The following is a 26,728-nucleotide window of genomic DNA, read 5'->3' as shown; positions in this document are numbered from 1 at the left end:
AGGAGACAAGCTATGTCTGAATGCTAATCATCCTCAGCGGATAAATTTAGATTGAAACAGAGATGGGGATGGGAATCTTCACATCATATTTGGGAAAGAAAAATCAATGTTGCCTTGCATTATTCTCTCTGTAAGGTTTATATAACAGTTCCGAAAATACATGAAAAATTTTGCGGTCCTCAAGACAAATTGGTTGATGTTTTCACAAAAATGGTTGGTAGCATGCGGTCACTTCTGCAGCCTAGTTTGTCTTAGATATTCAATTTGGCCTGCCTCGACTGAAAATCCCAAATCCCTTCTGTCCACCCTGATCAACGCCGCCATCTGATTGTGAACCTGGGAGGCTAGAATTTCCAGTCGAATCGTCTGCTACAGAGCCTTGTTTCCCGGGAATAACAGCTTTTGCAGAGCTAAATATTCCATAGCTAGATGCAGGTTTTGCAGTCTCAGGAGGAGAAGCAGCTTGCTTGGGTGTCTCATGAGGAGCCTTTGAGTTTCTAGAAGCAGAAAAATCAGGGCTAACCTGCTTCCTTTCTCCCACTGACGGAGTGGCATTCATCTGTGGTTGTGGTTGCGGTTGCCTTCTTTGGTTCGAGAACTGTGGTTCAAACTTGAATGAGTCCTGCTTACCTGGGCCTTTATTATCCATTGATGTTTGTAGGAACTGATTCCCCGGTTCACTTCTTCTATACCTATTTTCCTTCCCTGGGGAAGGCTCAGGCAGGGCCGAAGGAAGTCTTGCATTCCTTACATCATGTGCTGATCTTGGATGAGAGAACTTCGGAGCATTAAACTCTACACTGGAGGTAGCTGGTTCTGTAACAGAATTACTTCCCTCTAAATCATTTATGCTAGGACTCTTTGCATCATTGCTGAAATCAAAGACCTTGTCAAAATCACCGGCTGACTCATCTTCAGACTCCATGTAAAATTCTGCATGCTCTTCCTTAGACATCACAGGGCCCTTGGGAGGAGCAGATCGACTGTCTGTTGGCCGTGCATTGGCCAACTCGTCCTTCTTACCGCCACCTTTCTTTGATGAGCCGAACTTGACATGCCTAACTATCGCATATGCCATTTTTCTTCCTGCCTTTGGTCCACTATCCACAATAGACACATCTTCAATCTACAGGGTTTTTTAAAGAAAAAGACACAGGAGCACATCAAATGCATTGCATAACTAACAGGAGAAGCCTGGATAGCAAAAACTAGAGAAAGATGAAAGATATGCAGGCATACCAAAGAAATGAAGCGAGACAACAGTGCTAGCAACTCCTCCTCTTCTTTCTTTCTCTCAAACTCTTCATAATCAAAGTCTGTCTCTTGATCCTCATCTCTGGGAACTTTTGACATTGAACGCTTTTTTCGACTACCAATTACCAAACACTGTTTCAAAATCATAAAAGAAGACAGCTATTATGAAAACAAATCTTAAAAATCCAAGACACATAGGGCAGAGCATATGCCAAACATGCATTTGGTGAAACAAGCATTTTTGCAATTCTATAAATTTGAGAAGCCTCTGGTTGTTCATGTAGGTATTTATCCATTCATGCATCCAAGATCCGTGGGCATTGGGTAAATAATTGCAAATTTACATGTACAATGCTGCATGAGACAACAGCTCTTTGGAGCTCTCTCTTACCAAATCTAATAGTGGATTGCTGTTGAAAATATTTGCAGAATTCGGTTCATGTTAAAAAAGAGTTTCCCAGCCAAGCAGCCAAATGAAGCATAAAGCTGGAACATGATTCTTCCAAGCTTCAGGGCAATTCATTCTTTCCATTAAAATTTCTTTTTAAGCAACCTTTAAAACTACCATTGAAGATTTATCTACAAACTTTATGGCGACAAGTAAACTTCTAAATTGAAAGCACAAAATTTCTCTAAAACATGTGGTGAGAGGACATTGTTATCTAATGACAACAGTTGTGCAAGATTTACAAAGCTATACCCTCTTCACCTGATGCTGGTGACCGACTCAAAGTGGAACATGGCTGCATATCCTCTTGCAGTCTAGCTAGAAACCTAGTATTTTACAAAAATATACAAAGAAGACATTCTTCACAAACTAAACTTAAGATAAAAAGGCAAGGATAAAAACAAAACATAGTGTAAGGGTTTGAAATGCCTGTTCGGTTTTGTTCTTTTCTTCTTCTTTGATATATGGAAGAAAACAAAAGTATCATCAAACAACACTGGATGCATCAAATTGCCTAAAAAGTATAGCATGACAAGAAATTAAAAAAAACAGGCAATTTAATCAGAACAAGGGGGGAATACCTTCACCCTATAGCCACGTTCCATCAGTCTTTTGGCCATATCAGCTTTCATTTCCAAGTCTCTTTGTTCCTGAAAAGAGCAGTATAAACTCAAAGGTGAAATACAATTTTTGCTTTATCCGCTACATTGCATTGCATGAGCTTGTCCATTTATTCAGTTTGTAATATGGCCTTGCCAACTCTTAGAAGTCATTAGCACATGCACCTGAAACTACTTGGTATCCAAAAGTTGCAGTATGACAAGTAGAAATTTGTCTTGACCAAGCATCCTGTATCTTTCAGATAACAGGTAAACATACAGAGCTAACAACACAAAACATAATATAATCTAAAATTGATCGGGCCAAAATTCAAACCATTAATATAAATTACCAAATATCCATTTGAATATATATCAGGATCACTCGGTGCAATGATGAATATCTTAGGGTTGAAACTACAGGGATGCAGGTTTGAATCTTTTAAGCAGCATTCAGTCATTACAAAAATGTTGAATGGTAGGAAAATGTAAAATTTTTCCAAATAGGCCACTGCCTCGAATGAAAGATAACTAGGTAATGACCCTAGTTCAGAACTTGCTGAGAACTGTTCCAATGTTGGTTAGTGGGTTAACAAATGATTTGTCCATGAAGCAACAAACTTACAGTTTTTGCAGCAAATCGAACTTCCTTGTGATCTCCTTTGCGTAGAGTTTCCCCTGCCTGCAAAGTAATTGAATGGCACAAAGCCATAGCTATTCAGTGAACACTCAAGCCAAAATTGGATGGCACAAACATAGTAGAGCTATACTCAAAGTAAGAGCATTTCCAATGACCTCATTCCAACAAGACTGAAAATGAAGAAATAATTTAAAAATACACCATACCTTGCTTTTAGAACGTTCCTTTTCCTTCAGTTCTTTTTTGTACTTCTCTCGGTTAAAGTTCAAGAGTTTACAGACAGGTGGATTGGCATTTCTTTGAACCTATATAAAACTCAAAAGGGGAAAACAAGGAGATGAGCCTCATAGAAGGCACACTGGAAGAAACCAAAATAGATTTTTGCTAATTTTTGTTGAATGGGACTTCTGTTGGCTACTTCTTACTTTCCTAATTGAGAACAGATATCACCATCTATATCTCTTCACAAAAGTCAACATTAAACAAAATGAAAACTGATACAGTTGTATATACAAGGCAAGCATGAAAAATTGAAGCTATTTCACAAAAAAAATAAATCTTTCCATTAAAACAAGGATCAACTTGCAGTGATCCAGTTTTTTTTATGGTTTTCGCTTAACAATTTCTTCAAGCATCAACCAAGGATATTCAGAATGAAAATAGAATGGTGATAAATTGCAAAAGCTTACCTCAACTAAATCAAGTTCAAGTCTTTTTGCTCGTTCTAGTGCTTCACGCAATGAGAGAACACTATGACCTGCAAACATCCATAACTTCAACTGATTTTTATATCCAAGATTTCTTTAAACTTTGGAAAACTTGATCATACCATCAAAGCAAAATCATTCATAACATGTCCAAAACAGTCATATATCAAGTGGACAAATTATACCTTCATCACTCACAAGCCTAACAATCGGCGCAGTGATTTTCTCATTTAATCTGGGCCCACTCAAAGTCTTCTCTTCCTTGTTCACTTTCGCCTGCAATTCAACAACATATCAGAATCTACTAACAACGCACAAATGTAAGCACTGAAAACTGAAGCCAAGCTGTCCAAACATAAAGATTAGAACTGCTCAATTACAGAGAAACGAGAAAGAAAAAGCAAGAACCTTAAGAACCCAGAAATTACCTGAACGGGGGCAGCAAAAAACCTGACATTGTTGCAAAATCCAGAGTGCTTTTTAATAAAATCCCAAACTGGATTCGCTAAAACAGGTGATCTTGAGCTAGTAGCAGTGTATTTAAGTGAAGAATCATATGAGATTTGAAGGTAGTATATCTTCAACTGTTTAGACAAAAAAATGAGCTTTGACTGATTAGTTCTAATCCAAAAAGCCATTTTTCTTCAAAAGAGTTGCAAGTTTGCAACTTTTTGGAGTGATAAGAGACTTTGTGTCGTGAATTAGCACTAACAATTGCAACAAAAGAAATACTAGTAACGAATTAATGAGCCCAGGGACTGATTCAAATCGGAATTTTTCGTGGTCTATCAGAAACTAGGGTTATGCAGTAAATAGTAATGAATTTATGAATTACAGCTTGGGCTGATTTTACAAATATTTATGGCCCAATTTGAGACCCAATTTTAATGGACACGGGAAAAGTTTTGGGAAACAATACAACCATATCTAACCAGGAAACAAAATTTCTTGAATAATATGATGTCGTATAAGACCCATCAGTTCAAGATAATCATTCCCTTGATTAAAATTAAAAAGATACAAAAAATGTTTAATTCTTTTTCAAGTTTGTTATTCATCAAGCAAATGATATAACATCTTTATAGCTTTTTGGAATTGTGATAATATTTTATTTTAAAAATATTTTTATTTAAAAATATATTAAAATAATTTTTTTTATTTTTTTAAAGTTATTTTTTATGTTAGTATGAATATCAAAATGATCTAAAAATATCAAGAAAAAAATAATTTATATTAAAAATACTTTTAAAATAAAAAAACATATAAATTCTTAATATTTACATGTATTTAAATTACAAATCAAATGGTCGCCTAATGATCCTAAGATTATAGCATCAAATCTTTGGTTTTAGATGACACTCTTAATGCTGGTTTCGTCACATCAAATCCATATCATCGCCTTTTCATAAAGATTTTTGAAGTCAGGAAATATCTGTTTTTCTATTTGCAAGATGTTGTGGATCTTCAGATTCAAGAATGGGTGGACCCTTCATATATATCAAGAAAATTCCCCACATTTTGCCATTGTTATATGCAATAACAAGAAAGTGCTCTGTGCCTCTCTCCTTCTAGCGCTAATCAGCTACTTACCTGTCAAGAGTGGTGTTGGTGGTGGGTTTATGCTCTTTAGCCAAATTTTGGGTAAAAAAATTGCATATATCTTAGAGATTAACTCATGGTTGGACTTGATTGAGACTCCTATACTTGAAAAAGAGAGGTCATCTAAACACAAACCTTGGCCAATATCTGGTGTCATGGGATGGAGAGCATCGCCAGCTACACAAGCATTGCCTTTACTTGTATTTCCCCATAGAACCTCCCATGGATGCCTAAACCTTGAAGGAGCTGATAATATGATGCTACCTAAATAAATTATGCTGTTGCCCTCTTCCTCTTAGGATATATTATCCAAAGCAGTGCCATTATTTTGCTCTGACAATTTTAATGTCCAAGATTAAAGCATGCTAGGCAAAAGGAATTAACACTAATGCTAGGCATAAAGAGGTACAAGAAAGGATCGATTGGAAAACATCAAAATCAAAGCAGTGTGGTTGAGGGAGGAAGACGTGAGGCAGTGAGTTGAAAACAAGTGTTTAGTATACAGATTTCTAGATAGTCTATTGGAATATGATTATTGAAAATAATATTACATTTAATATTATAAAGTTAAAACTGCCAAGAGAAATAATAAATTCGGTAGCATAATAAAGTCAATAAAATACATACTAGATTTATAAGCCTACAGTTCTTACAAAAAAGTTATAAGCCTACAATAAATCATTAAAAAGTTCAGCTATTATTAACAAATAAGTAAGAGCATGAAGTCCACCTAAAATGAAAACAGGGGGAATTAAAAATATATATACATATATATCTTCAATCATTAGGAAATGTTAGATTCATTTATTTTAAAAATGAATCACGCTGTCCAGGTTTGAAGGAATGTGATTTCTAAAACTGTTAAATTCCTTAATATTCAATATTCCATAAAAAGAAAACATAAATTTTGTTTTTTAATGACTTCTGAAAGATTGGGTGAAGCTAAACACTGATGGAATCCAGACCACCGTGCTGGTTTGCCCCTCCGCTACCATACTCTGCACCGTGATGCTGCACCAGCCGAGAGTATCCGTACGAGGCTCTTGCAGAGGGTTCATCCGCGACCATTTGGATCACTACACAATGGGGGTGACAGTTTTCTCGCATCCTCCTACAGGGCTGCAACCTCGTTGTGGGCTGAATTGGATTGGCCATGGATTTATAAATTTGTTTATAGGCAGGGCATAGGGAAAGGACAAAAAAGAGACTTGAAAGATCTTATCTGGTCTTCAAAGGGGCATACAATACGTACAAAATACAAAACAGGTCTGAATTTTTCAAATATGAAACTTCATGACGATATCATGTACATATTTCTTCCAACATCTATCTCATCTAATCTAAACAACAGTGCAACATGACAAAGCCAGAATTAACAGACGAGATGGTGAATTTGATCACCCAAATTCAGACGCTCATAATCCTATCTGCTGTCAGGAAACTTGGCCTCGTAGGCCTGGGGAACCTGCAAGTCAGTAGAATTTGTTTGCAGCATAAGTTGCATTGACAAATGAAATAACTAATATTGTAAGAAATTGAATGATTACCATGAATGTTGCAGTGATCATCTTCCCAGCAAACCATCTTCCATGGAGAGCTCGCTGTGCATTTACAGCACCTTGCATGTTCTCAAAACGCATGTAAACAAAACCGGCACTGTTCCTGTTTCTCCAACGAAAAAAGGCAGTTGTGAGAAAGAAACATGATAGAAACAAAAGACAGGATTCATCAGCTTGAATGAGTTATCACAAACAGCAAGAAATAACACGTTGAGTCAAAAAGACCTCATCGAGAGGAAGATGCTTTGATATAACAGAAGAATGCATAGACTTTAAAATAACTGACTGTTTGAAGAGGACAGGCTCAAGTCCTGCCCAGTCAAAGAGAAGAAATCACACAGCACACCTAAACAGTACTTACTTGTCGACATGTATATGCTTCACATTTCCAAACCTTGAGCATTCCTCTTGAACATCTTCTTTAATATCCAAATCAAAATCTGGTTCAGTCTGCCAAAACAAGACAGAGCCTAAGCAAAACAAAACAAAAGCTGAAAAATCAGGAAGTCTAAAAAATGAGTCCACGAACCTCTGTTTTTGGATCAAACATGTTTTTCAAGAGTAGGCAATCACTTGGGACTCCAATTGTCTCCACGGTTGGAATTGTAGTAGCAGGAAGTTGAAGACCTGCAACTGGAAGTCCAGGTATAGCCAGAACAGAACCTGATAAAAGAGGAGCAATAGCAGGAGACATCACAGGTGCAGCCCCAAGGATAGGTGCTGTTGGTAGAGTAGGGGTGCCTAGTGAACCAGTAATACTGCAAATAAAAGTTGTTGTCAAATCAATCAAATCATCAGACAATCCAATCCCAAAGCAAAAAGGCTTGACAGAGGCTAACCTTGAGGCAGTGCCAGTGCGATCTAACTTCTGCATCAAAAGTGCCCGAGAACGTGCATTCAGCGCCTGAAATTTGAAGCAAGATTAAGTATGCTTCAACATAATTGTTGGTAACCATGTACTAGAAATATAAATAGCTAGCAACATAAGATGGACTGTAAAGAGTAACAATTTTTTTGGTTTCATTTTCCATTTGCAATGACTGTTTCTTTTCCATATTCTATTTGTCACATCAAGAAACTAAGCACTTGCTGGTCCATTCAGAGAAGCAGGCCAATATCAAGAGTGCATTCTTAATCCAATAAAGCCCTCTCTTCATCAGCCAAAAAAAATATATCTTCACCACTTATCAAGAGAGACAAGTACAATTACTAACCAAGCCACCACCTTCATCATCATCAAAATCACCAACATTTGTCCCACCATCTTGTGCTCCAGCTTGATCAGTAACAGCTGACACCTGAAAAGTAAGCAAGAACATATAAATATCTAATGCAGTTAAATGACTGTATGAGATCCACCATCAATGCAGAGAGCACAAGAAGGGAAAAGTGCAATTTAGAAGAAGCATGAGATTACCTTGATTGGCCTTCCTGCAATCTCCACTTGTCCATTCAAGTTTAGTGCATTTCTAGCATCTTCAAGACGTGCAAACTGAAGCAAAAGTTAAAGCAATTAATCTCCAATTTCCAAGAGGATTCTAGTTAAGCCTATTTCAAGGCCAATTGGAAGGAAGAGCTTGGTGCAGCCCCGAAGAGAGTATCCGAGGATTGTTTAAGATACTGTTGAAATATAAAGGACTAAAGGAGCTTCATCAACAATTGTTACATCAGTTTTAAGGCCTTAGTCACGGTTTCCTTCTTAATATAGACATGCATTTGGAACTCAACTTGCAAAATTTCATTAATTATTTTTTTCAAATTCATTTTTCTTGCTGACAAAACTAACCTGGACAAAACCAAAACCTTTGCAATGCCCACTTTCATCATGAGGCAATTGCACCAATTCCACAGCACCAAATGGCTCAAACACCTGTGCAGCAAGAAAATAAGTCCAGTGAGAAATATCTGAATACTGATGTCACCTAGCAAGAACAACAGTACAATCCTAACAGGAAGGGAAAAAAATCACATGATAATGATAGTCAGCTATCATAAACACAAATTCATGAAAACTGGAATGCAGACAAAAAGTTTCTCTATGTTAACATACAATTCCCTTGATAATTTTATATATCAAGCCAATCTAAAAACAAAAAAAACAGAGAATTTGATGTTGTGAGCACGTTCTAGATAGATCAGTGCCAAAATAAACAGTAACATAAAAAGTGCTTACCTGACGAAGCTGATCTTCGGTTATGTTGAAGTGCAGGTTGCCGATATACAACCTTCTAGCCCCTCCGGTGTAGGGGCCTATAAGCCCACCCGATGCCACAGCTGTAGTTGACTGAACAAGATTCTTTTCAGCTTCAGAAGGCTTCACCATCACTGGTTGACCAAGAAGGGGCTGTCCAGAGAGTGCTATAGCCATAGGCACGGACATCGCATCATAGAACTCGATATAGCTAGAAAAAAGAGATGAGCAATATTGCAAATCACCTCATAGAACTAAATATACCTAAAAACAGGAGTAATATTGCACTTAAGTAAAACAAATGCAACAAAGGAGACTAGCATCACCATGCTAACTCGAGGCTGTTCACAAATAACTTCAAAACCAAAGTTGTTTTTGTGACCACTGCTCGCTCAAGTGAGACCTCAAACAACTAGTACAATCACTGGTAAATTGTAATTTTTTATTTACTTAACAATAATAAACACCAAAAACTCCAAGTTTTCAATTCCTTTCAAATTGATGGACCACGGTGATTAAAAAGCCAAAAGAGAAGCATGGCTCCTAGCTAGCCAAATAAAGATAAAGCAAGAGAAACACTTTACAAAACTCAGAGATGAGAATGCACAACACAGACTAATAATTGGAACCTTCGTGAAACCAAAACTAAGTCAATCTATAAGATTAAGGGAGCATTTTAAATATAACTTACCCAACTCCTTTTGATCGTCTTGAATTGCGATCCATGATGAGTCGTACATCTCGCACCTGAAAGTTGTGCTGAGCATATCAGAAACAAAAGGAAGAAAATATGCTAACTAAGCAACCAAACAGCAATCCCCTATCCAAGTAACAAGGAATTTGTGTTTGTTGCAATGAATTTTTGTTTTTTTGTCATGTACACAGCACATAAAAGTTAATTGACAAGCAATTGCTCTTATATATAAAATATTACAATGTGAACTTGATTCATATTTTTCCTCCAAATAAGAAGGAATTAGCCCCACTAAAGCTTATATGGTGAGTCCCTTCCCAAATATAAGATACCATGTATCTTTTATCATTCAGCAACAACTCCTTCACACACTATAATATAGAAGCACTCTATAGATTATGCATGATTGTCATGAGCAAAACTAGAGAACAAAAGGTATTAGCTCCAAATAAAACAGCTGTGTAAGTAATTGCTACAGAACTAACCTTGCCAGCCCTTGAGAAAAATTCATAGACATCTCTTTCATCCGCCTTCAAACATATCTGTAAAACATTTACGCCAGAATCAAAGATGGAAACCATGTGAAATGGAGTACATTACAACTAAAGCCATGGGAACACAGCGTAATTTATACCAAGCATGTCTATATCAAACCTGATAGGCAAATACTGTCCTCTGGTCTCTTTCAGGATCAACCTCAGGCTCTGTTGCTTCTTCCTTCCTTTCTTTATATCTTCTGCAAGACAGTGGAAATCAAAATTAACGATCTCAATTCTCTAACCAGTAGCAAATTGATGGGGAAAACGGCCAGTGAGTAAAACATTCATAAAGCAAATACAGACACGATGATGACTTGTCTTTCAAAAGAAAGAAGGTTTTTCTTAAGTTTGCTTTATCATTGAAGAGGTAGAAAATAATCCAAAACAATATTGAAAATGTCTCCAATAAGAGTTAAAACGCCGAACCCACAAAACACGGTCCTGCAGGCAACTGGACAAAGTTAACATGAGCGGACTTGTGAATGTACATGTTGAAATTAAGTGATCTTCATCTTCAAATTAACAAGAACCAACCTGGGGAACAACGTTGCAAGTTGCAAATAAGAGAAGTGAACTAGAAATCCAACTTCAAGTGATGGATTAATAAATTTGCACCTTTGATATAAACATAATCTTAAATGGAAACACCATCATCAAGTTTGGCAATACCAAAGGACCTATATGCATTAATGTTAAACCAGTTAACAACTTTAATAATCGAGTTAAGTTCATATATCCCAAAAAAGAAACCATCAGCAGAAGGCAGGAAAGAAGCACTCAGAAGTTAATGTCATTCACCACGGTTTTACTACCAGTCCCATGGATTACAGAGAAATAAATGTAGATGGAAACTGAAAACTTAGAAAATTAAGATTATCGAAGTAGATTTTTTTTTTTTTTTTGGCTAAATCAAACAATATGAACAACAGCAATTCACACCAATGCCACCCACAAGATGATACTCAGGACTAAAACAAAAGGGGCTTGGCTATAATAAAAACTGGGAAATTGAGAAACAATTCAGCTGTGAATCATCTCCATGCTTCCAAGGTGAAGAAACTTTGGATAACTAATGTTATTCATGTCAAGCTTGCAAAAGAATTTAGTTAAGGTAGTGAGAACTTTTTTAGGCTAACAAAATTGTGCAGGAGTTGCATGCATGTGACATCCAAGACAATTTTGAGCACAATGACAGATATTTGCCAATAAGTAATCTAATACTCTTACAAAAGAGTATGGGAGAGCACTGTTGGTCATCTTAAACCTAGAATTTCGAGATAGGCAATTGGGTACTTTTTCGAGTTATAATCTATCCTGCAAAAATAAAACAAAACAAATGCTTGCAGCCCACGGAACACTGAGTTTTCCACAAGCATCAGAAGATGGAGTGCTTCTCTTAAGCAAAGCTCATCACTCCCTCACCGGCATTTCTGCAACAGAATAAATATAATTAAGCAACTAAGTTCAAATCCGGAGGATAACAAAAATCACAACATGACATCACCACCCTGGTCAAAACCTCCAACACTGAAACCCCCAATCTTGCAATGCAAGCTTTTAAATGATTCCAGACAGCCTATGAAGAAACATTTAAGACCCATGACCTGAGTTCCTGTGCCTGGCCCATGCCAGAAAGACCATCTGAATGCTCTAGCATATCTGCGAGTCCCAGAATCTAATGTTCAATATTCAGAATTTTCAAGATAGTTAACAGCACAAGTAACTACATGAAACTTACGAGATATAGTAAGAGAACTCATTAAAGCAATGGAATAAAATACCCATTAAGAGCTAAGAATATTGTCAAGAAGAAATCAGACCAAGAAAAAGCCAATGGCATTTGTATTTGCACAATCTAGAGAGGACTGCAACAAGCACAGCTGGACATGGACTCGACACATAAAAAAGAGATGTAGCATAATAAGATCTTGGGACTAAGGAGCAAGTGCAGAGGAATTTATAAAAACAGGAGAGAATGTGTGAGAGCAAATATTTGCAGCACAACTCTCATGACATTCTGCTTGACAATCACTTCTCTTAAAACCACAAAGTGATTATTGAATCCATCTACAAGTCTAAAAGCATGAAATTGTCACCATCGTGTGACAACTGTAGACATCAAATGGCAACAGTCTCCAATCTCCAGCTTTTCTTGCGTATCTTTATAATATGACATCTGGACAGAAAAGTCAAGTAACAACAGATAAAGCCACACAGAGGTTGATCACTCAACATTCAAGAAGGCCATCGGTGAGCATCATTGGACCCCAAGAATAAAGTTAAGTATATTTAAATAATAACTGCACTATCATGAATACTTTATTCACCACATAGATCTAGATTCAAGACAATGAAAGAGGTATATTAACAGTGCAGAGCAAATCCCTATAGAGAGATAACTGCTGTTCCACCTTACTGTACTGTCATCAAACATGGTCGAAACTAACATTCAAAAATGTAAAACCCACCACACAACAGATTCCTCCCCCACACAAAAATTAAAAAAGGGAAGGGGAAGGCTTGTCACTCTAGAAACTCGAATTTTCCAACACGTCACAGGGAACTTAGTAAAAATGAACCACAGATTTCAAGCATTCCAGGGAAAACTGGAAGAAGAATATACAATTAGCCCCAAAACAATGTGGAAAGAGAGACCTCAACATATGGAGAACTCTATGAACTGAATGCTCTGAAATTCCAAAATCAAGAAAAACACTACATTTTGCGAAAAAGACAGAAACCACAATTGGCCTAGAATATAATTTATTTTCTAATTTTGAGACCATCAGAAAACTATCACATCATAGGGGTTTCAAATTACTGGAGATTATTTGTCACTGTGGGTCTTTATTCTCCTTTCAAACTTCTAATTGATTGTCCAATGGATGGTATAAACAACATTTCATCACAGGTGTAGCCATGACAGCCAGTCCTAATGTGATAAGCATTGGGAAATAGTTCTACATTCCAAAATCAAGTTCAGACAGCACGAAAGAAATCCAAATACATGGTAGAATGAAAGCCTTAAAAAATGAGAGGGAAAGAAAAGGAGAGGGAACCAAGTACAAGATGGTGAAAAAAAGATCAAATAAAAGAAAACAAACTTCAAAAATACAGGAGGATAAAGATTTTGATTAATTGAGCAGAACTCTGGAGTAATGGATTGTTGTATTATGGTGAAAGCCACACCGTTAGGAGTTTATGTTATATAAATCGCATAAACTTTTAATAGAAAATAACATTAGTTTTCCACCAAACTCTAAATGATAAAACACAGTTATCTTTTGGTCCAATAGTTGAATACAGGTTAACTTTATGTCTATCTTAATCACAGAAGTGAGTGAGATTTCATCCCAAGTCTCTTGGAATGGTGCCGAGTGACTATCAACTACACTAGGCAGTTTGCACCTACTACTACACCCTTATTGTGCTTGATATCAACCACTGAAAACAATTTCAAAAACCAGTAAATAAACACAGCCACTCAAGGCAGAATTACACTGGAAAAGATGTTATCATCTAAACTGATTCACAGAAACCATCAGAAAAGTTTCCACCAACTCACAGTTATATCAGCCATGAACATAAAGACATGAGGAAGAGCACTAGATAAAAACATGATTAATGAATATAAAAATGCAAGGTACCTGCTTTCTCTGTCCCGTTCCCTTGACTCCCTCTCCTTTTCTCTTTCCTTTTCTCTAAGCTCCCTCTCCCGGCTCTTCTCTCTATCCTTTTCATCCTGATCACTTCTGTGCCTTTCTGATCTACTCCTGCTTCGACGTGACTGCTCTCTTGCCCTCTCCTTCTCTCTCTCCCTCTCCCTTTCACCATCATGGTCATGTTCCCTCCTATCTCGATCACGATCCCTTTCTTTCCCATTTCTCTCTTCCCTGTCTCTGTCCTTACCTCTGTCCCTATCCCTATGTTCCCTGCTACTCCTGTGCCGATCCCTCTCTCCATCTCTAGATTGTGACCGATGATGGGACAAACCCCTTTCTTTACTGCGTTCACGGTCCCTATTCTCATCTCCAGATCTAGATTGCTTTGAACGTCTTCGTTCATCATCACCATCATCCTTATCATCACTCCTACGCCTTGAACTCCGCAGTCGATCCTTTTCCCTGGATTTCACAATATCACCCTCACCATTAGCAGTTTCCCTCACCTTTCGTGGTTCCGGATTCTCAACTGTTTTCTCTAAGTAGTCATATTCATCAAACTCCATTTTCACTATCGTCCAAACAAAAAACAAACAACCTCACAAAAAACGCCTTATTACCACTGCAACCGAAAACAAACAATAATTTAAATTAATTCCATTTCATTAAAAAAAATACTTCCGTTATTTGCACAACTCGCCGATAATTTGAAAAAAAAAATCACACAATTTACAATAACAAATACAATTTCAATAACAAGATTACTTCACATGAGAATATTAGGCTTTGCATTAACTAAGCAAATTAAACCTAATCTAAATCTCCGTAACCCTAAATGAGCACAGTAACAGTACACAACGCCATTTCCAATCCTACGTTAACTTAAAAACGCTCTGCTAGGCTACAGAGAAGCCACAGCAAAGAAATTACTAGCATTCGGATGCCATAAAAGCCGTTTTATTCTAATTTTCCTTCATTTTTTCTCGGAAAGCAAACAGGCCGTTAGGTTTTCTAAAAAGAGACGGAAAAGAAATTATTAAAAAAATGAGGATAATTTGTTACCTGCAAATTAACAGCCGGGAAGAAGTGGAGCGAGAGAGGTGAAGTAAACAAGAGACTTGACGATTTATTTTTATTGAGAACTTGAAGTGAGTGCGTTTCAGCGTCTGTGTGTGATTAAAACGCAGAATTTTTTGGATTTCTGTCTCGCTCTCTCGCGGTTGGGTTATTGCGCAGGAGAGATCGATTTTGAGGTATTTATACTTCAGTCCCTGCATATTTAGAGATGCTCAACTTTGCCGCGTATATTTAACATTTCCCAATAATGATCCTATAATTTCCCGAATGTAAGGAAGCCGATTAGGCCCAGCATGATGAATACTCATTCTATAACCAATCCGAAAAAACCCTTACCCTCCTAGACTAGTGAGAGATGGGCTTCAGCTTACCGTTTTTAGTTTTAGCATTGAAACTTTAAGGGTGATATTAGGAGATTCTTAATTACAGATATTGAAATGGACATTGTGGAATCTAGTGGGGTTACAATATAATCATACTTGAATTCGGCCATACGGGCACCACGTTATTTTTTATTGGGCCGGTCTTTAAATGTAGAGTATAGGCCTCGAAGGTCTGTTTATTGAATTGAAAAACTTAGCCCATGTAATGGTGTTTGCATGGGCTAGGGGAGATGTATTAGTCGAAATAGGATTAGTTTGTCATTGGTTAAATGGGCTATTCTAATAACCCATCATGAATCAAGGTACTTAAAAAAAAAAAAAAAGTAGTTTATTTTTGAAAAAAAGAAGAAGAAGGTTTCATTAAAATAATCGAGACTACCTTGTTTTGATTCTATCTGCCGTTTGTTATTGTCGTGGCTAAAAACCCCCTGCAGCTATAATGATATTGTAAGGGTCTGTAATGGAACGTGTTATAAGTTGATTTTTAAGTTATTTTTCAAAATATATATTAAAATAATATTATTTTATTTTTTAAAATTTTATTTTTGACACTAATATATTAAAAAAATTCAAAAATTCTGGAGATAATTATTTAAAACTAAAACAAAAAAAATCAAAAATATAATTTAACCGCAGTATCAAAAAGATCTAAGAGTTACAAGAACATTTAATAAAGTGTTGTGAAGAAAAGAGTTGGTAGTTTTGGATTTATTAAAACTTTTTTATCATATAACCACCACTGCAACAATAATTAAACTCAATCTAGGTTGAAAATTTAGGTTTTTGGGTTAATTCATGTATTGCTGGGTCAATCTGGGTCTCGTAAAATGGAAAGAAAAAAAATTATTGTCTATTTTTTTTTTTTTAATTCGACCATGGAATTCTCTTTAAAAAAAAAGCAAAAGAACCAACTTTATTAAAAAGTGAAGTGGGTCCCTTTTCTACCAGTTTGAAGGTGGACAAGATTGGCTGCGTGGTTTCAGTTGGAGATGGGGATTGCACGTGTTGTGGTAAATGAATTTGCCAACGATTTGTCGTGTTCTTTTGTAAAAGAATTCCTCGATCGGATATGGAGCGTTTGTTTGATTTAACCGAGTTATAGATCAAATTACTAGTGATATGGGTCTGACTGGGTCGGTAAAAATTAGCTAAAATCAAAATTTGTTTTTGAGTTAGGGTACAGGTCAATGACTTTCCAAATCAACTCATAAAATTGAGTTATATTTTTACTGTTCTATTGTTAAGTAAAAATATTTTCAAGAAAAATAAATTAATAATTTTAATATAATTTATTATTTGATTTACGAGTTTGATATATTTAATTTAATTTTTCAATTTATAGATTTAAGGAGTTTACTATTTAAACTTGGTATGCTTATTTTTAAAAAATTTTATTCTTTAATTTTTTTATTTAATATTTAATTAGTTGAAAAATAAAATTCATGGTTTATTTTTTTATAAGATCTTCATGATATCAAATAAAAGTCTTTTTTAAAATTAAAAATGAAATAAAAATAATTAATAAAAACAATAAAATTATTAAACCCATTAAAATTCTTAATCCAGTCCATAAAATAATCGAGATCGATCATCAAATCTGGCATCATTTTAATATTATAAAATAATTATTATTTTAAAGTTTTTTTTAAAAGTTATATAATATTTTTATTAATCATTGATGTTATTTTTTAAACTAGTTAAATTAAATTATTTTAATTTCAGTTAAATCTCATGTGATTTAATTCAAAACTTAAATTAAATAAAGAATTAAATTTACAGATTTTAAAATTAAACTACCTAATTAAATTTAATAATGCCAATCATTATACTCTTAATAATTTTTATTTTATTCTTTAAAAAAAAGTTCAATCTACAACAAAGCCAGCAAGGAGAATATGCTTTGTTTATATATCTAACCGATTTCATCGCAAGGCATAAAAGCGTTTAAAGACTACCAGATTTTTTTCGCAAAGCTTGATAGCACCCGGATGAATCATGTCTACGATTGCTATTTTTAAATCATCGCCACTCCATTATTAGAAAGGCTATTGCAAGAATTGTGCACTAAATTATTTTTTTATCCAAAAGAATCTACGCACTGCATCATATAATACATTAAAAAAAAAAAAAAGCTGCAAGATTTGAATCATACCTCGGAACCTTTTACTTTTTGTGGGAAATCTGCCATGGGGGTCATCATCCAGCAAACCACTCACCTAAAACGAAATTAATTAATCTAAATCTCTCCCATTATGCCTCAGCCCAGCACCAAAAAGACATGCAGGAGGAAAGAATTCCACAACGAGGCGTTAATCCAGAAATAAAATAGAACGAACTAAAGCAACCTCGTTTGGACCAAAGCCACCGGCTTCTTCGAGCATGCATTGGAAAGGATTGTAGTGGTTACCACAATACAAGATCACCGCATTCTCGTAAAGAAAGTGGAGCTTCCCAGCTCCTTGCAAGTAATCTATGACCATGTTGATCCCGTCAGCTTACTTTTTTGTATTTTTTATTTTTTATCTCAAATTAATATTTTTTATTATTTTAAAATATTTTAATATACTAATATAAAAACAAAAGATACTCTAAAAAATAGTCAGAAACACAGCTTCAAAAACCGTCCAGCTTCACGAGAGAGAGGGTTACCTAGATGCATTGATTAGGTCATTGACAAACAATGATATGATAGGTAAATTAGTTATCCATCGCCATCAAGGTTGAAATATGTGTATAGTAACCTATTTTTAATTCTTAGTGTCATAATTGTGCGCAATACTTTTTGATTGTTCATCAATTCAGGCGATAATCCCCTCTGCCCCATCTAAAAGAAATCCCATTTCTTTCAATGATGTCATTTGACGGGCAAGGGGTGTTAAGAACGAGGAGGAAGTGACAAAAAACTCATCAAATTGAGAAGAGAAACCTGCAAAAGAAAGGATTTATTCTAAATCAGTACCTGCTGAAAAACGCAATCATTGTTGCTTGCAGATAATAACTTATTGCAAACACGTTTATCTACTTGATAGACAATGTCAGGCCTAAAAACAATTATGAAAATAAGTTTTGACGCACTAGATATGAAGTCCAGCAAAAATAAAAATAATGGAAGAATCGGCCATTGGTTTTGGCCTGATTTGAGCAGATCATTTCATAGATCAAATTCTAAAAGAATATCACTTTGTCGATTACCAGACGTTGGATATCTCAGCATTAGGTCTCAGAGTTGTTGCTTTCCTATTTTAGTTATTTTAGTGGTTGATTTTGGATTTTAATTGTTTTTCCTGCATGGCTTTCGATTATTTAGCTAGGTGTGCTCGCAAGACTTAATTATATATAAACATTTGCGGTATTTATTATTACTATTATTCAAACTTTTTATAAAATATTAGGGATTTTTTATATTCATCTGTAGTGTTGTGATTGCATCTTCGATGTCTAAGAACCTTATTTTTAATCCTTGCTATGCACCCTACGTAAATAACATGATATAAATCAAAGAGAAAAGGTTCTCTCTTATCTGGCAAAATAAAATTATTGTTTTTATGTTTTTATCATGTTTTTCAAATCTAGATACTTATTAAAACTTTCATAGTATACATATCCATTCCAAATTTAAAATATCAATCTCTTATAAAAAAATTACTCAAACATAAAATATACATGTCATAATCATTGAGAAAGTTTCACCCGTAACTCTAACCTAGGTCAAGTAAAGAAGGTGAATAAGCAATGCTGAGCTAAGCCCTAAACAAGAATCGTGGACTTTTTAGACTCGTTCTAAGCCTAATTGTTTTTGTGATGGTAATTGATTTTTTTATGTTTTTATATTATTTTAATACATTAATATAAAAAATATTATTTTAATAGATTTTTGTTTTAAAACAATCACTATGCCAAACATTCTAGTTTTGAATGTATTTGGGTAAGAATAAAACTCTTCATGCAGTAGATGTTAAGGTTCTTTCACGTTAATGTGACGTGAAATCGGCCTAAATTTCTCAAGACTTCAACTGAAATTCGGTCCTTTAATTATTGAAATCATGACAGTAAATTGAGGGATGAAACATCTTGTCGAAAATGATGCACACAAGTACCAATGACTAATTCGTGGGAGCATCTTGCTAAATCTTCCTCGTCGGAAAATGACTTCTCACCATGCAAACACCAACCTTAATCTGCCTTCCCCTTAACCCCCGCTCAATTAATCGAAAAGTCATTAATTGACCCCAGAGACCTATAGCAATTCAAAGGAATCATGATTTCAAGAATTAATCCAATTATGCACAAAAAAGAACTTGTCCTCTTGCCTTTTTCTGCAAGTTGAGTTTTTAATTCTATTTTTTTTAATTCTGTCAAAATCCTGTAGTTTCGAATAATTCAGTATAATATCTTTCATGCTCTAATAAACCTTGTCCTTAGAACAATATCGTCGCAAGAATAATCATAAAAAAGAGAATATTATCCTTGAAATTGAAACCATTTTGCACAACACTTGAGAAGAGCTCAGTACTATCAATATACAGTAGAGTTTGAGCCTTGTACTACGACGCTATTATGAAAAATTATCGTTACCGAAGTAACAAGTACTAGCAGGAAAAAAGAAATAACACATAAATACAAATATGTTTTTGAGATAATTTTAAAATGAGTTTTTCTTCTTTAAAGCAAGAAGGACAAGAGCCTTGTCTTTTACGTCGGAATAATCTCTATCCTTGTCTCTAATTAAACCTAACCCTGACTAGCACATGATTAAAGAAATAAAAAGCTGAACTGTTTATCATTAACAAACTAATGGAGATAATCAGAAAACCACGAACCATTCAAATCTTGATCATGAAGATGTGGACAGATTAAACCACCTGCTAATTTTTTACACTTTCTCCTGTGATAAAATTTGTTTAACAGGCATGAACAGGCTCACCCTGCCCCAGTACACACGCAAAACCTTGATATACTTGGACAATACTTCAACTTTCCAACCAATTCTATATATTTTTGCTGTTATATACTTGTATGTGTTTGTTTTCCAAGTCATTTTCAACATACTCCCCTAGTTGCCATCCTCTCTCATCGAATAAACAGGAATTTAATTAATTCTATAAATACAGTACAGAAACGTGCAGGAAGAGGATGGGTACGTCTCTCACCTTTTTGCACTGACAGTCCATTCTTTCAGCCACAAGCTTTGACATTTGACACCCATCAATCTGCGAATATTGAAAAAAATGCTAAGAAAAAACTATATATAGCTAACAATAATGATAGAATGTTAATATCAGCTTTAGTAATTTCCCAAATTAGTGGTGCAATATATAGATTCCTTGATCTCGATCTTGATCTTGATCTGGACCTTGAAAGAGATGTCGAATTCCAAAAAACGAAGTCATTATTTTGAATTTGGACTAGCTATAGGATTTATTACATCCCCGGGTCTTTTTCCAGGCTGAGATTCGTTGCCATGCCTAAATTATAGCAAATTGACCATTTCTTAGAATTTTTAGTTGATAATTATCCCGAGTAAATTCCCATACATGAAGTAGTGATTGCAGCAAGTATCATCCGCAAAATAGAAAAACAGTCAGAAATTTTTAGCATCCCTGTTTATTTTTTACTTTAAGAGTATTTTTGATAAAAAATATTTTTTTATTTTTTAATTTAAATTAATATTTTTTTTTAGTGTTCTCAAGATCATTTTAATATACTAGTATTAAAATAATATTTTAAAAATAAAAAATATTATTTTAATATATTTTTGAATAAAATATATTTTAAAAAATAATTATAAATACATCACTAAAACGCAACTTCCAAGAAGGTCTAAAAAATATTAAATATTGAGTATTGTGATAGTGAGTATTTTTAAAAATATTTATTGTTTTAAAATATATTAAAATAATATATTTTTATTTTTTTTAAATTTATTTTTAATGATAGCATATGAAAAAGATTTAAAATCATTAAAAAATAAAAGTAATTTTTAGTCGTCAAACTAAATACACTCGTGACAAGGAGTTGGGAGGAGCCCGAACGTTCCAAGTCAGTGGTCAAAGTGATGTGAAGCGATAACCACATTCCGAATCCCAGAAACCCCGGCATAAACTAAATTTTATTGAACGAGTAATTTGAGGACAGCGACCCATTCAGAAGTCCTCTTTGTTATTCTTAGCAAGAAAAATGAAATAAGAGTTATTTTCAAAGGAAATGTCACATGATTACCAGTAAAGATAAAAGCTCATGGACGTTGTTCCAAGGGAGGCCTTAACCAAGCTGTGCTCATTGTTAAACCCTTGATTAGTATTAAGTTTTACTATTAATTATTTAATCATTCATTTACCCTCGTTCGATTGAATCTGAAACTCAACGGTTTAAACAATAATAAATCTTGAGCTGAACATAGCCTGGCCAGGCACCATATTGTTTTATTTGGGATATAAGCATGTTTAAATAAGTGGTTGTGATTGTGATTATTTTTTAAAATATTTTTTATTTGTAAATATTTTAAAATAATATTTTTTATTTTTAAAAATTAATTTTAATATTAGTGCATGAAAATAATAAAAAAATAATAAAAAAATATTAATTTAAAGTAAATAAAAAAACTTTTAAATTTTTTCAAGATCATTTTTAAAACATAAAAATAAACAGAAATTTAAATGATATTTTACTTTAATGGTTGGTATGCAAAGGTTTAGACAGCGCAATAGTCACACAATGTTATATGTTACAAGTTAGGTTATATTTTTTTACGTTAAAAATATTTTATTATTACCAGTGAAAAAAATTAAATTATAAGGGGTTTAACTCAATGAGTCAATATAATCTAGTTGATTTAATAGTTTAAAAACAACTTAAATGAATGGTAAAAATATATTTTGATTAAAAAATTAAAATAATAATTTTTTAAAAATATTAAAATGACATTATATTGGATTGACAAGAATCAATCAAGGTTAACTTGTTAAATTTATACTTTGAGTTACGAGATCATGATAATATCATATAAAATAAGTCAAGATATATTATAAAATTCAATTTTAAATTAATTAAACATTGAAGAATAAAATAAAAATAATTAAAAAAAACAAAAAAAAAACTACTCGAGTCTACCTGTCAAACCTACATCTCGAGCTATGAAACTAAGATGCCCTGTGCAAAATAAATCAAAATAAATTTGAAAGTTTAATTCTCAACCAACTTAGTGTTAAATAACAAAATAAAAAAAAAATTATAAAGAGAAAAAACATATTTTGAATGGCCTCGGTTAAACAACTTTTTTGTTACTCTCTGATTTAAAATTAAAGTATAAATTACAATGATTAATTAATTAATTTTTATGGTTAGAAAATATTAATCTATAGAGATCTAACTATATTAAGATTGAAAGTCGTGATAAAAGTAACATGTGTTTATAATAAAATATGTCCTAAATCTCCCTCAATTAAAAAAAAAATCCCTGTGCATTATCTTTTTTCCTGTTCAAGCCATGATTATGTGGTGCTATAGCTAGGATAATATCGAACTCCTCATTAACTATCCCAAGAACGGTTCAAGATTTACATGGTCACTGCACTCTCTTGTCTCGTGGAAAAGAAATCTTAGTCTGGGCCCAATTGAACCGAATCTCCAATTATTTCCAAGCTGTTTGCCTTCTATCATTGTTGTTTTTTCTTATTCACATTATTGAGAGTTATCTTATCTACATTCGTGGTCGATCAAATGGTGGAGATTTCTTATGCTACTAACGTGGCAATCTTTAGACTTCAAGATGTCAATAATGTGAAGGTAGCACAGCCAATTCCATGCTTCTATGATCTGAGCTCAATTCCCAGTCGGAAACCCTGGTAGCCTTTGAAGTCTGAACAAGTGATATGAAATCAAAAGATCGGTCTGTCCTTCGTTGCGCCACATTTAATTTAGATGTTAGGTAAAAGGGCAAATCTGTTTCTGCCTTCTCTTCTCCATCTATACAGATCTTCCATACCAATCACACAGATATCATCGCATCCAAAACAAATCAGTGATTTAATATTGAAAACGAAGACTCATTCAGGGTAAGATGTTTCGTGCTGTGAGTCCACATCCCAAGATACACCAGCCCCCCGTTTTTTTATTTATAAAAAGAGTTACATCAGATCGTCTGTTTCATGTTCAAATCATCCAATTATTTGGCCTGTATCCCATATTATCATCGTCTCTATGGTAAAAAGATTAATTCTTTCCATGAAAAGAAGGCCAGCATCATCTAGCTGCGAGGCGAGGAAACAAGACCCGCGAGCTTTAACTGGAAAGGCATGACATGTGGAAACCATAAGATGGGAAGAGGAAAAGGGAATAGTTACTTTGGCCACCTTACCGTCCTAATTCAATTCATTGTCCATTTTGTTTTTAGAAGTCGAAATGCAATGAAAAAAGAAACAAAGCAAAAGACAAGCTTGCTCTCTGATGTAAAAGTGGTCCCCAGCTTCATGTCAGTGAAACCTGATGACCAAGTTCAATGGCAAACTGGCAGTCCTATTGGCCTTTGTACTTTTTAAAGGAATAGCATAGTTTAACAGGGTGTCGTACTGTAAGGTGAGTCGTGTTTAGGAATTGATGAAATATTTTTTAATTTTTAAAAATTATTTTTAAAATCAGTTTAAAATCACCAAAAAAATATTAATTAAAAAAATAAAAAATAAAAAAAAAATTAAAAATACTTTTAAAATACAAAAATAAATTCTACATCCTTATCCATGCAATGGTGAGAAAAAAATGTCATGTCACTGGCCATTCTTCACAGTAATCTCACCCTTTCCAGTGATTCTTCTCCTTCTCAGATATCCATGACAGGCTGCTCGAGACTCAAGAACAATGGGGTGAAATCTGAGCATGATAAAGGCAATTCAATTTGTCCGAGCAGGGCCATAGGACACTCTGATGTGTCCCCATTCAGACAAGTATTCAATTCACCGAATGCAATGAATGTGTTGCTTTCAACTTAACTGTAACATTCATCTCTGTATATGGTGCATAGAGGCACATTAACAATCTTCTCTTGGTAATGTGGTCCATTTTTAATTTTTTCTAGGTTCTTTGGCCTGGACATGATCTACTTACAATGTATTTCCAACTCGTGTAACGTCGTTGCTAGCCATCATTACCATGGCAGCTAAATTACCTGGTTTAGCCACATGAGCAAGTTTAAATGGGAGTTAGCTTGATGATTAAGGGATATGACCATGTAGAGTATGGTATTTGTGAATTCTAAAGGAAAATAGAGATGCCCATCACCTAGTTCTTGTAGTTGGCCCCCATTATCGTGTTCTTTTCCATTGTAAAGGAGGGTGACCTTTGATAATGACCAGACAATTCCCACTATTGGATACCAAACAATCCACAGTTGATGAATCATGTCATCTTATCAAATTCTCTGAAAACGATTATAATTGACTATATATATACAGGGCCACTCGCGCATTTTAGCAAGCACTATATCCAAGCATTACATTAATATTATTGAACTGCTCCCATCCTGTCCACTCCTCCTCTCTCTATTTTGACACCATTTATGGACTGTAGGTTACGTACAAAAAAAAAAAGAACTTTTGTTGGGGGTGTCAACAAGATAAGAGAGCCCAAATCTTTGCATAACCCTTTATTTTTCTCTAGCTTCATTTTCTCACATGATTTCAGTATATTAATTACCATTTGTCTGCTTTTTCGAGACAAAAATAAATGAATAATAGAGATAAACGAGAAATATCGGCCTTTACCTTTCATTTTAAATGAATAAAAATTCATTCTAAAATTATTTTTTTTCTATTTCTCAAATCAAACATATTTTTATCTATTCTATCATTTCAACACCAGTCAAAAGTAATATCAATGCACTATTTTTAGCTATACCAATCTTGGTGGGAGGGGTCCTCATCAGATTTGAGCATAGGTGCCTATGTTGACAAGCTAGCAAATTCAATGGAGAAGCTGACTTGTTATTTTGTTCAATGTAGGATAAGTTTGCAAGTAGAAGTGTTGGTTTTTTGGCAAGGAGGGGGTGAAGGACCCCTCACCCTTGTGAAGTACAAATTAATGGAGGCGAAGGTAAATGAATGATGAAATCAAATTAATTCCAGCATATAGTAGGATTCCGGATGACTTGTTAAAAGCCACTCGTTTTATGCCAAATTATCGATTGGTCTTTTTGATAGCACAAGCTCAAGAAGCACGTCCTAATATTATGAAAGATACAATCTTGACATACGAGGGCATTTATTCCCATGAAAGGAACTTCTGTATATCTTTTAGAAGTAGGAAGATATATTTTATACTCTCGTCATCTCCATCCCAAACCCCGTGGAATTCCTCCCTGAACCCTGTAGTTTGCATGCGATTAAAGGCCTGTTTAATTTGCAGTACTAGCCTTTCTGTTTGAATTAATTAAGTTGTGTTTGGTTAATATTCAAGAATTTAAAAAAATAGATGTAAAAATAATGAAAACAATGAAGATTATGATATAAAAATAAATGTGTATTCGAAACCATTTTGAAGTGAATTTTTATATTTCTTTTTAAAAAAAGAGATTAGAACTTGCTATTTCAATCCCTACTTTTTTTTTTATTCTAATATAATAATCAAACGCTATTTTACATTGAAAAATACCTTGTTTTGGTTCTGGTGTAATGTAAGTTGTTTTGGTGTTGTTTTCTCGAGGTGAAGAAAATTCAAAGAAGCCCATAATTGTTCTTATTCGAGTGAGGCACAGACACAAAATATAATATATATAAGAATTTATATCACATGAAAATAAATCTTTCATCTAGATGATGTGTTGCTGGACACCTGATTGAATTGTATCTTCTAAAGAATATTTCTTATTTTTTAGCATGAATCAATTTAAATTGTCTGAACAAGTATATTGAGATGTTGATTCAAATTAATAGATGCTAAATATTAAGGCGATAAATTGATTTATTTTCATATTATTATCTAATTCAAATTTCTTGATCTAAAGATCACGAGGAGTCTCTTATACATTATAATTTGATTAAAAGTTGATTAGAAAAATAATTAGAATATCGAGTTAACTTGGTGGTTTAAATTGTTTTAAATATTAGCTAGTCCGCTAAACTTAGATGAGAACAAGTTAGATTAACTTCAAAGAATTATTATTATTATTTTTATCCAAAATGATGCCACTTTAGTTTTTCTTTTTAATTTATATCCAAAACATTGTTGTTTTGGGATTGATTTAGCGATCCGAATCCCTAACGGAATCAAACTCCAAATCTTTAACCAGTCACGTCTGAAAACTATAATCTAGCTTAAACGTGTAAAGAGGAAGAACAAATGTTATGCACGTGGAATAAGCAAAAACGCACAGAATTAGAAGAGCGG

At 34.2% G+C, this 26,728-nt stretch overlaps 2 protein-coding genes across 2 annotated transcripts; both read right to left on the bottom strand.

Moving 5' to 3' along the window:
* Nucleotides 1–69: 69 nt before the first annotated feature.
* On the bottom strand, nt 70–4,454 carry LOC105140644 (translation initiation factor 3 (IF-3) family protein). Its single transcript, XM_011047559.1, has 8 exons — nt 4,077–4,454; nt 3,834–3,924; nt 3,631–3,698; nt 3,148–3,246; nt 2,927–2,983; nt 2,284–2,352; nt 1,240–1,386; nt 70–1,126 (listed from the first exon to the last, which is right to left on the bottom strand). Exons 1-8 carry the CDS (start codon nt 4,284–4,286, stop codon nt 260–262), a joined length of 1,608 nt encoding a protein of 535 aa, XP_011045861.1. The 5' UTR covers nt 4,287–4,454; the 3' UTR covers nt 70–259.
* Nucleotides 4,455–6,452: 1,998 nt separating this feature from the next.
* Nucleotides 6,453–15,075, bottom strand: LOC105140637 (Splicing factor, CC1-like protein). Its single transcript, XM_011047546.1, has 14 exons — nt 14,955–15,075; nt 13,878–14,514; nt 10,346–10,427; nt 10,177–10,233; nt 9,689–9,744; nt 8,980–9,208; nt 8,593–8,676; nt 8,224–8,298; nt 8,021–8,104; nt 7,646–7,710; nt 7,336–7,564; nt 7,168–7,256; nt 6,795–6,909; nt 6,453–6,712 (listed from the first exon to the last, which is right to left on the bottom strand). The coding sequence occupies exons 2-14, from the start codon at nt 14,456–14,458 to the stop codon at nt 6,671–6,673; spliced, it is 1,788 nt and encodes a 595-aa protein (XP_011045848.1). The 5' UTR covers nt 14,459–14,514; nt 14,955–15,075; the 3' UTR covers nt 6,453–6,670.
* Nucleotides 15,076–26,728: the final 11,653 nt, after the last annotated feature.

Source organism: Populus euphratica, unplaced genomic scaffold (assembly GCF_000495115.2).
Source record: "Populus euphratica unplaced genomic scaffold, PopEup_1.0 scaffold3.1, whole genome shotgun sequence".
NCBI lineage: Eukaryota > Viridiplantae > Streptophyta > Magnoliopsida > Malpighiales > Salicaceae > Populus > Populus euphratica.
The sequence above is the reverse complement of the archived record's forward strand: the minus strand, read 5'-3'. Positions and strand labels throughout refer to the sequence as shown.

What these genes read in the sequence shown, in the direction of transcription:
- LOC105140644 (XM_011047559.1), bottom strand. Translation starts at nt 4,286, where the DNA reads ATGGCTTTTTGGATTAGAACTAATCAGTCAAAGCTCATTTTTTTGTCT. An exon ending in TTTTTGCTGCCCCCGTTCAG is followed by an intron (nt 3,925 to 4,076) that starts GTAATTTCTGGG and finishes GTTGAATTGCAG; the next exon opens with GCGAAAGTGAACAAGGAAGA. An exon ending in TGTCTCGCTTCATTTCTTTG is followed by an intron (nt 1,127 to 1,239) that starts GTATGCCTGCAT and finishes AAAACCCTGTAG; the next exon opens with ATTGAAGATGTGTCTATTGT.
- LOC105140637 (XM_011047546.1), bottom strand. Translation starts at nt 14,458, where the DNA reads ATGGAGTTTGATGAATATGACTACTTAGAGAAAACAGTTGAGAATCCG. An exon ending in AAGGTTTTGGTTTTGTCCAG is followed by an intron (nt 8,299 to 8,592) that starts GTTAGTTTTGTC and finishes CTTTTGCTTCAG; the next exon opens with TTTGCACGTCTTGAAGATGC. An exon ending in AAGCATATACATGTCGACAA is followed by an intron (nt 6,910 to 7,167) that starts GTAAGTACTGTT and finishes TTGGAGAAACAG; the next exon opens with GAACAGTGCCGGTTTTGTTT.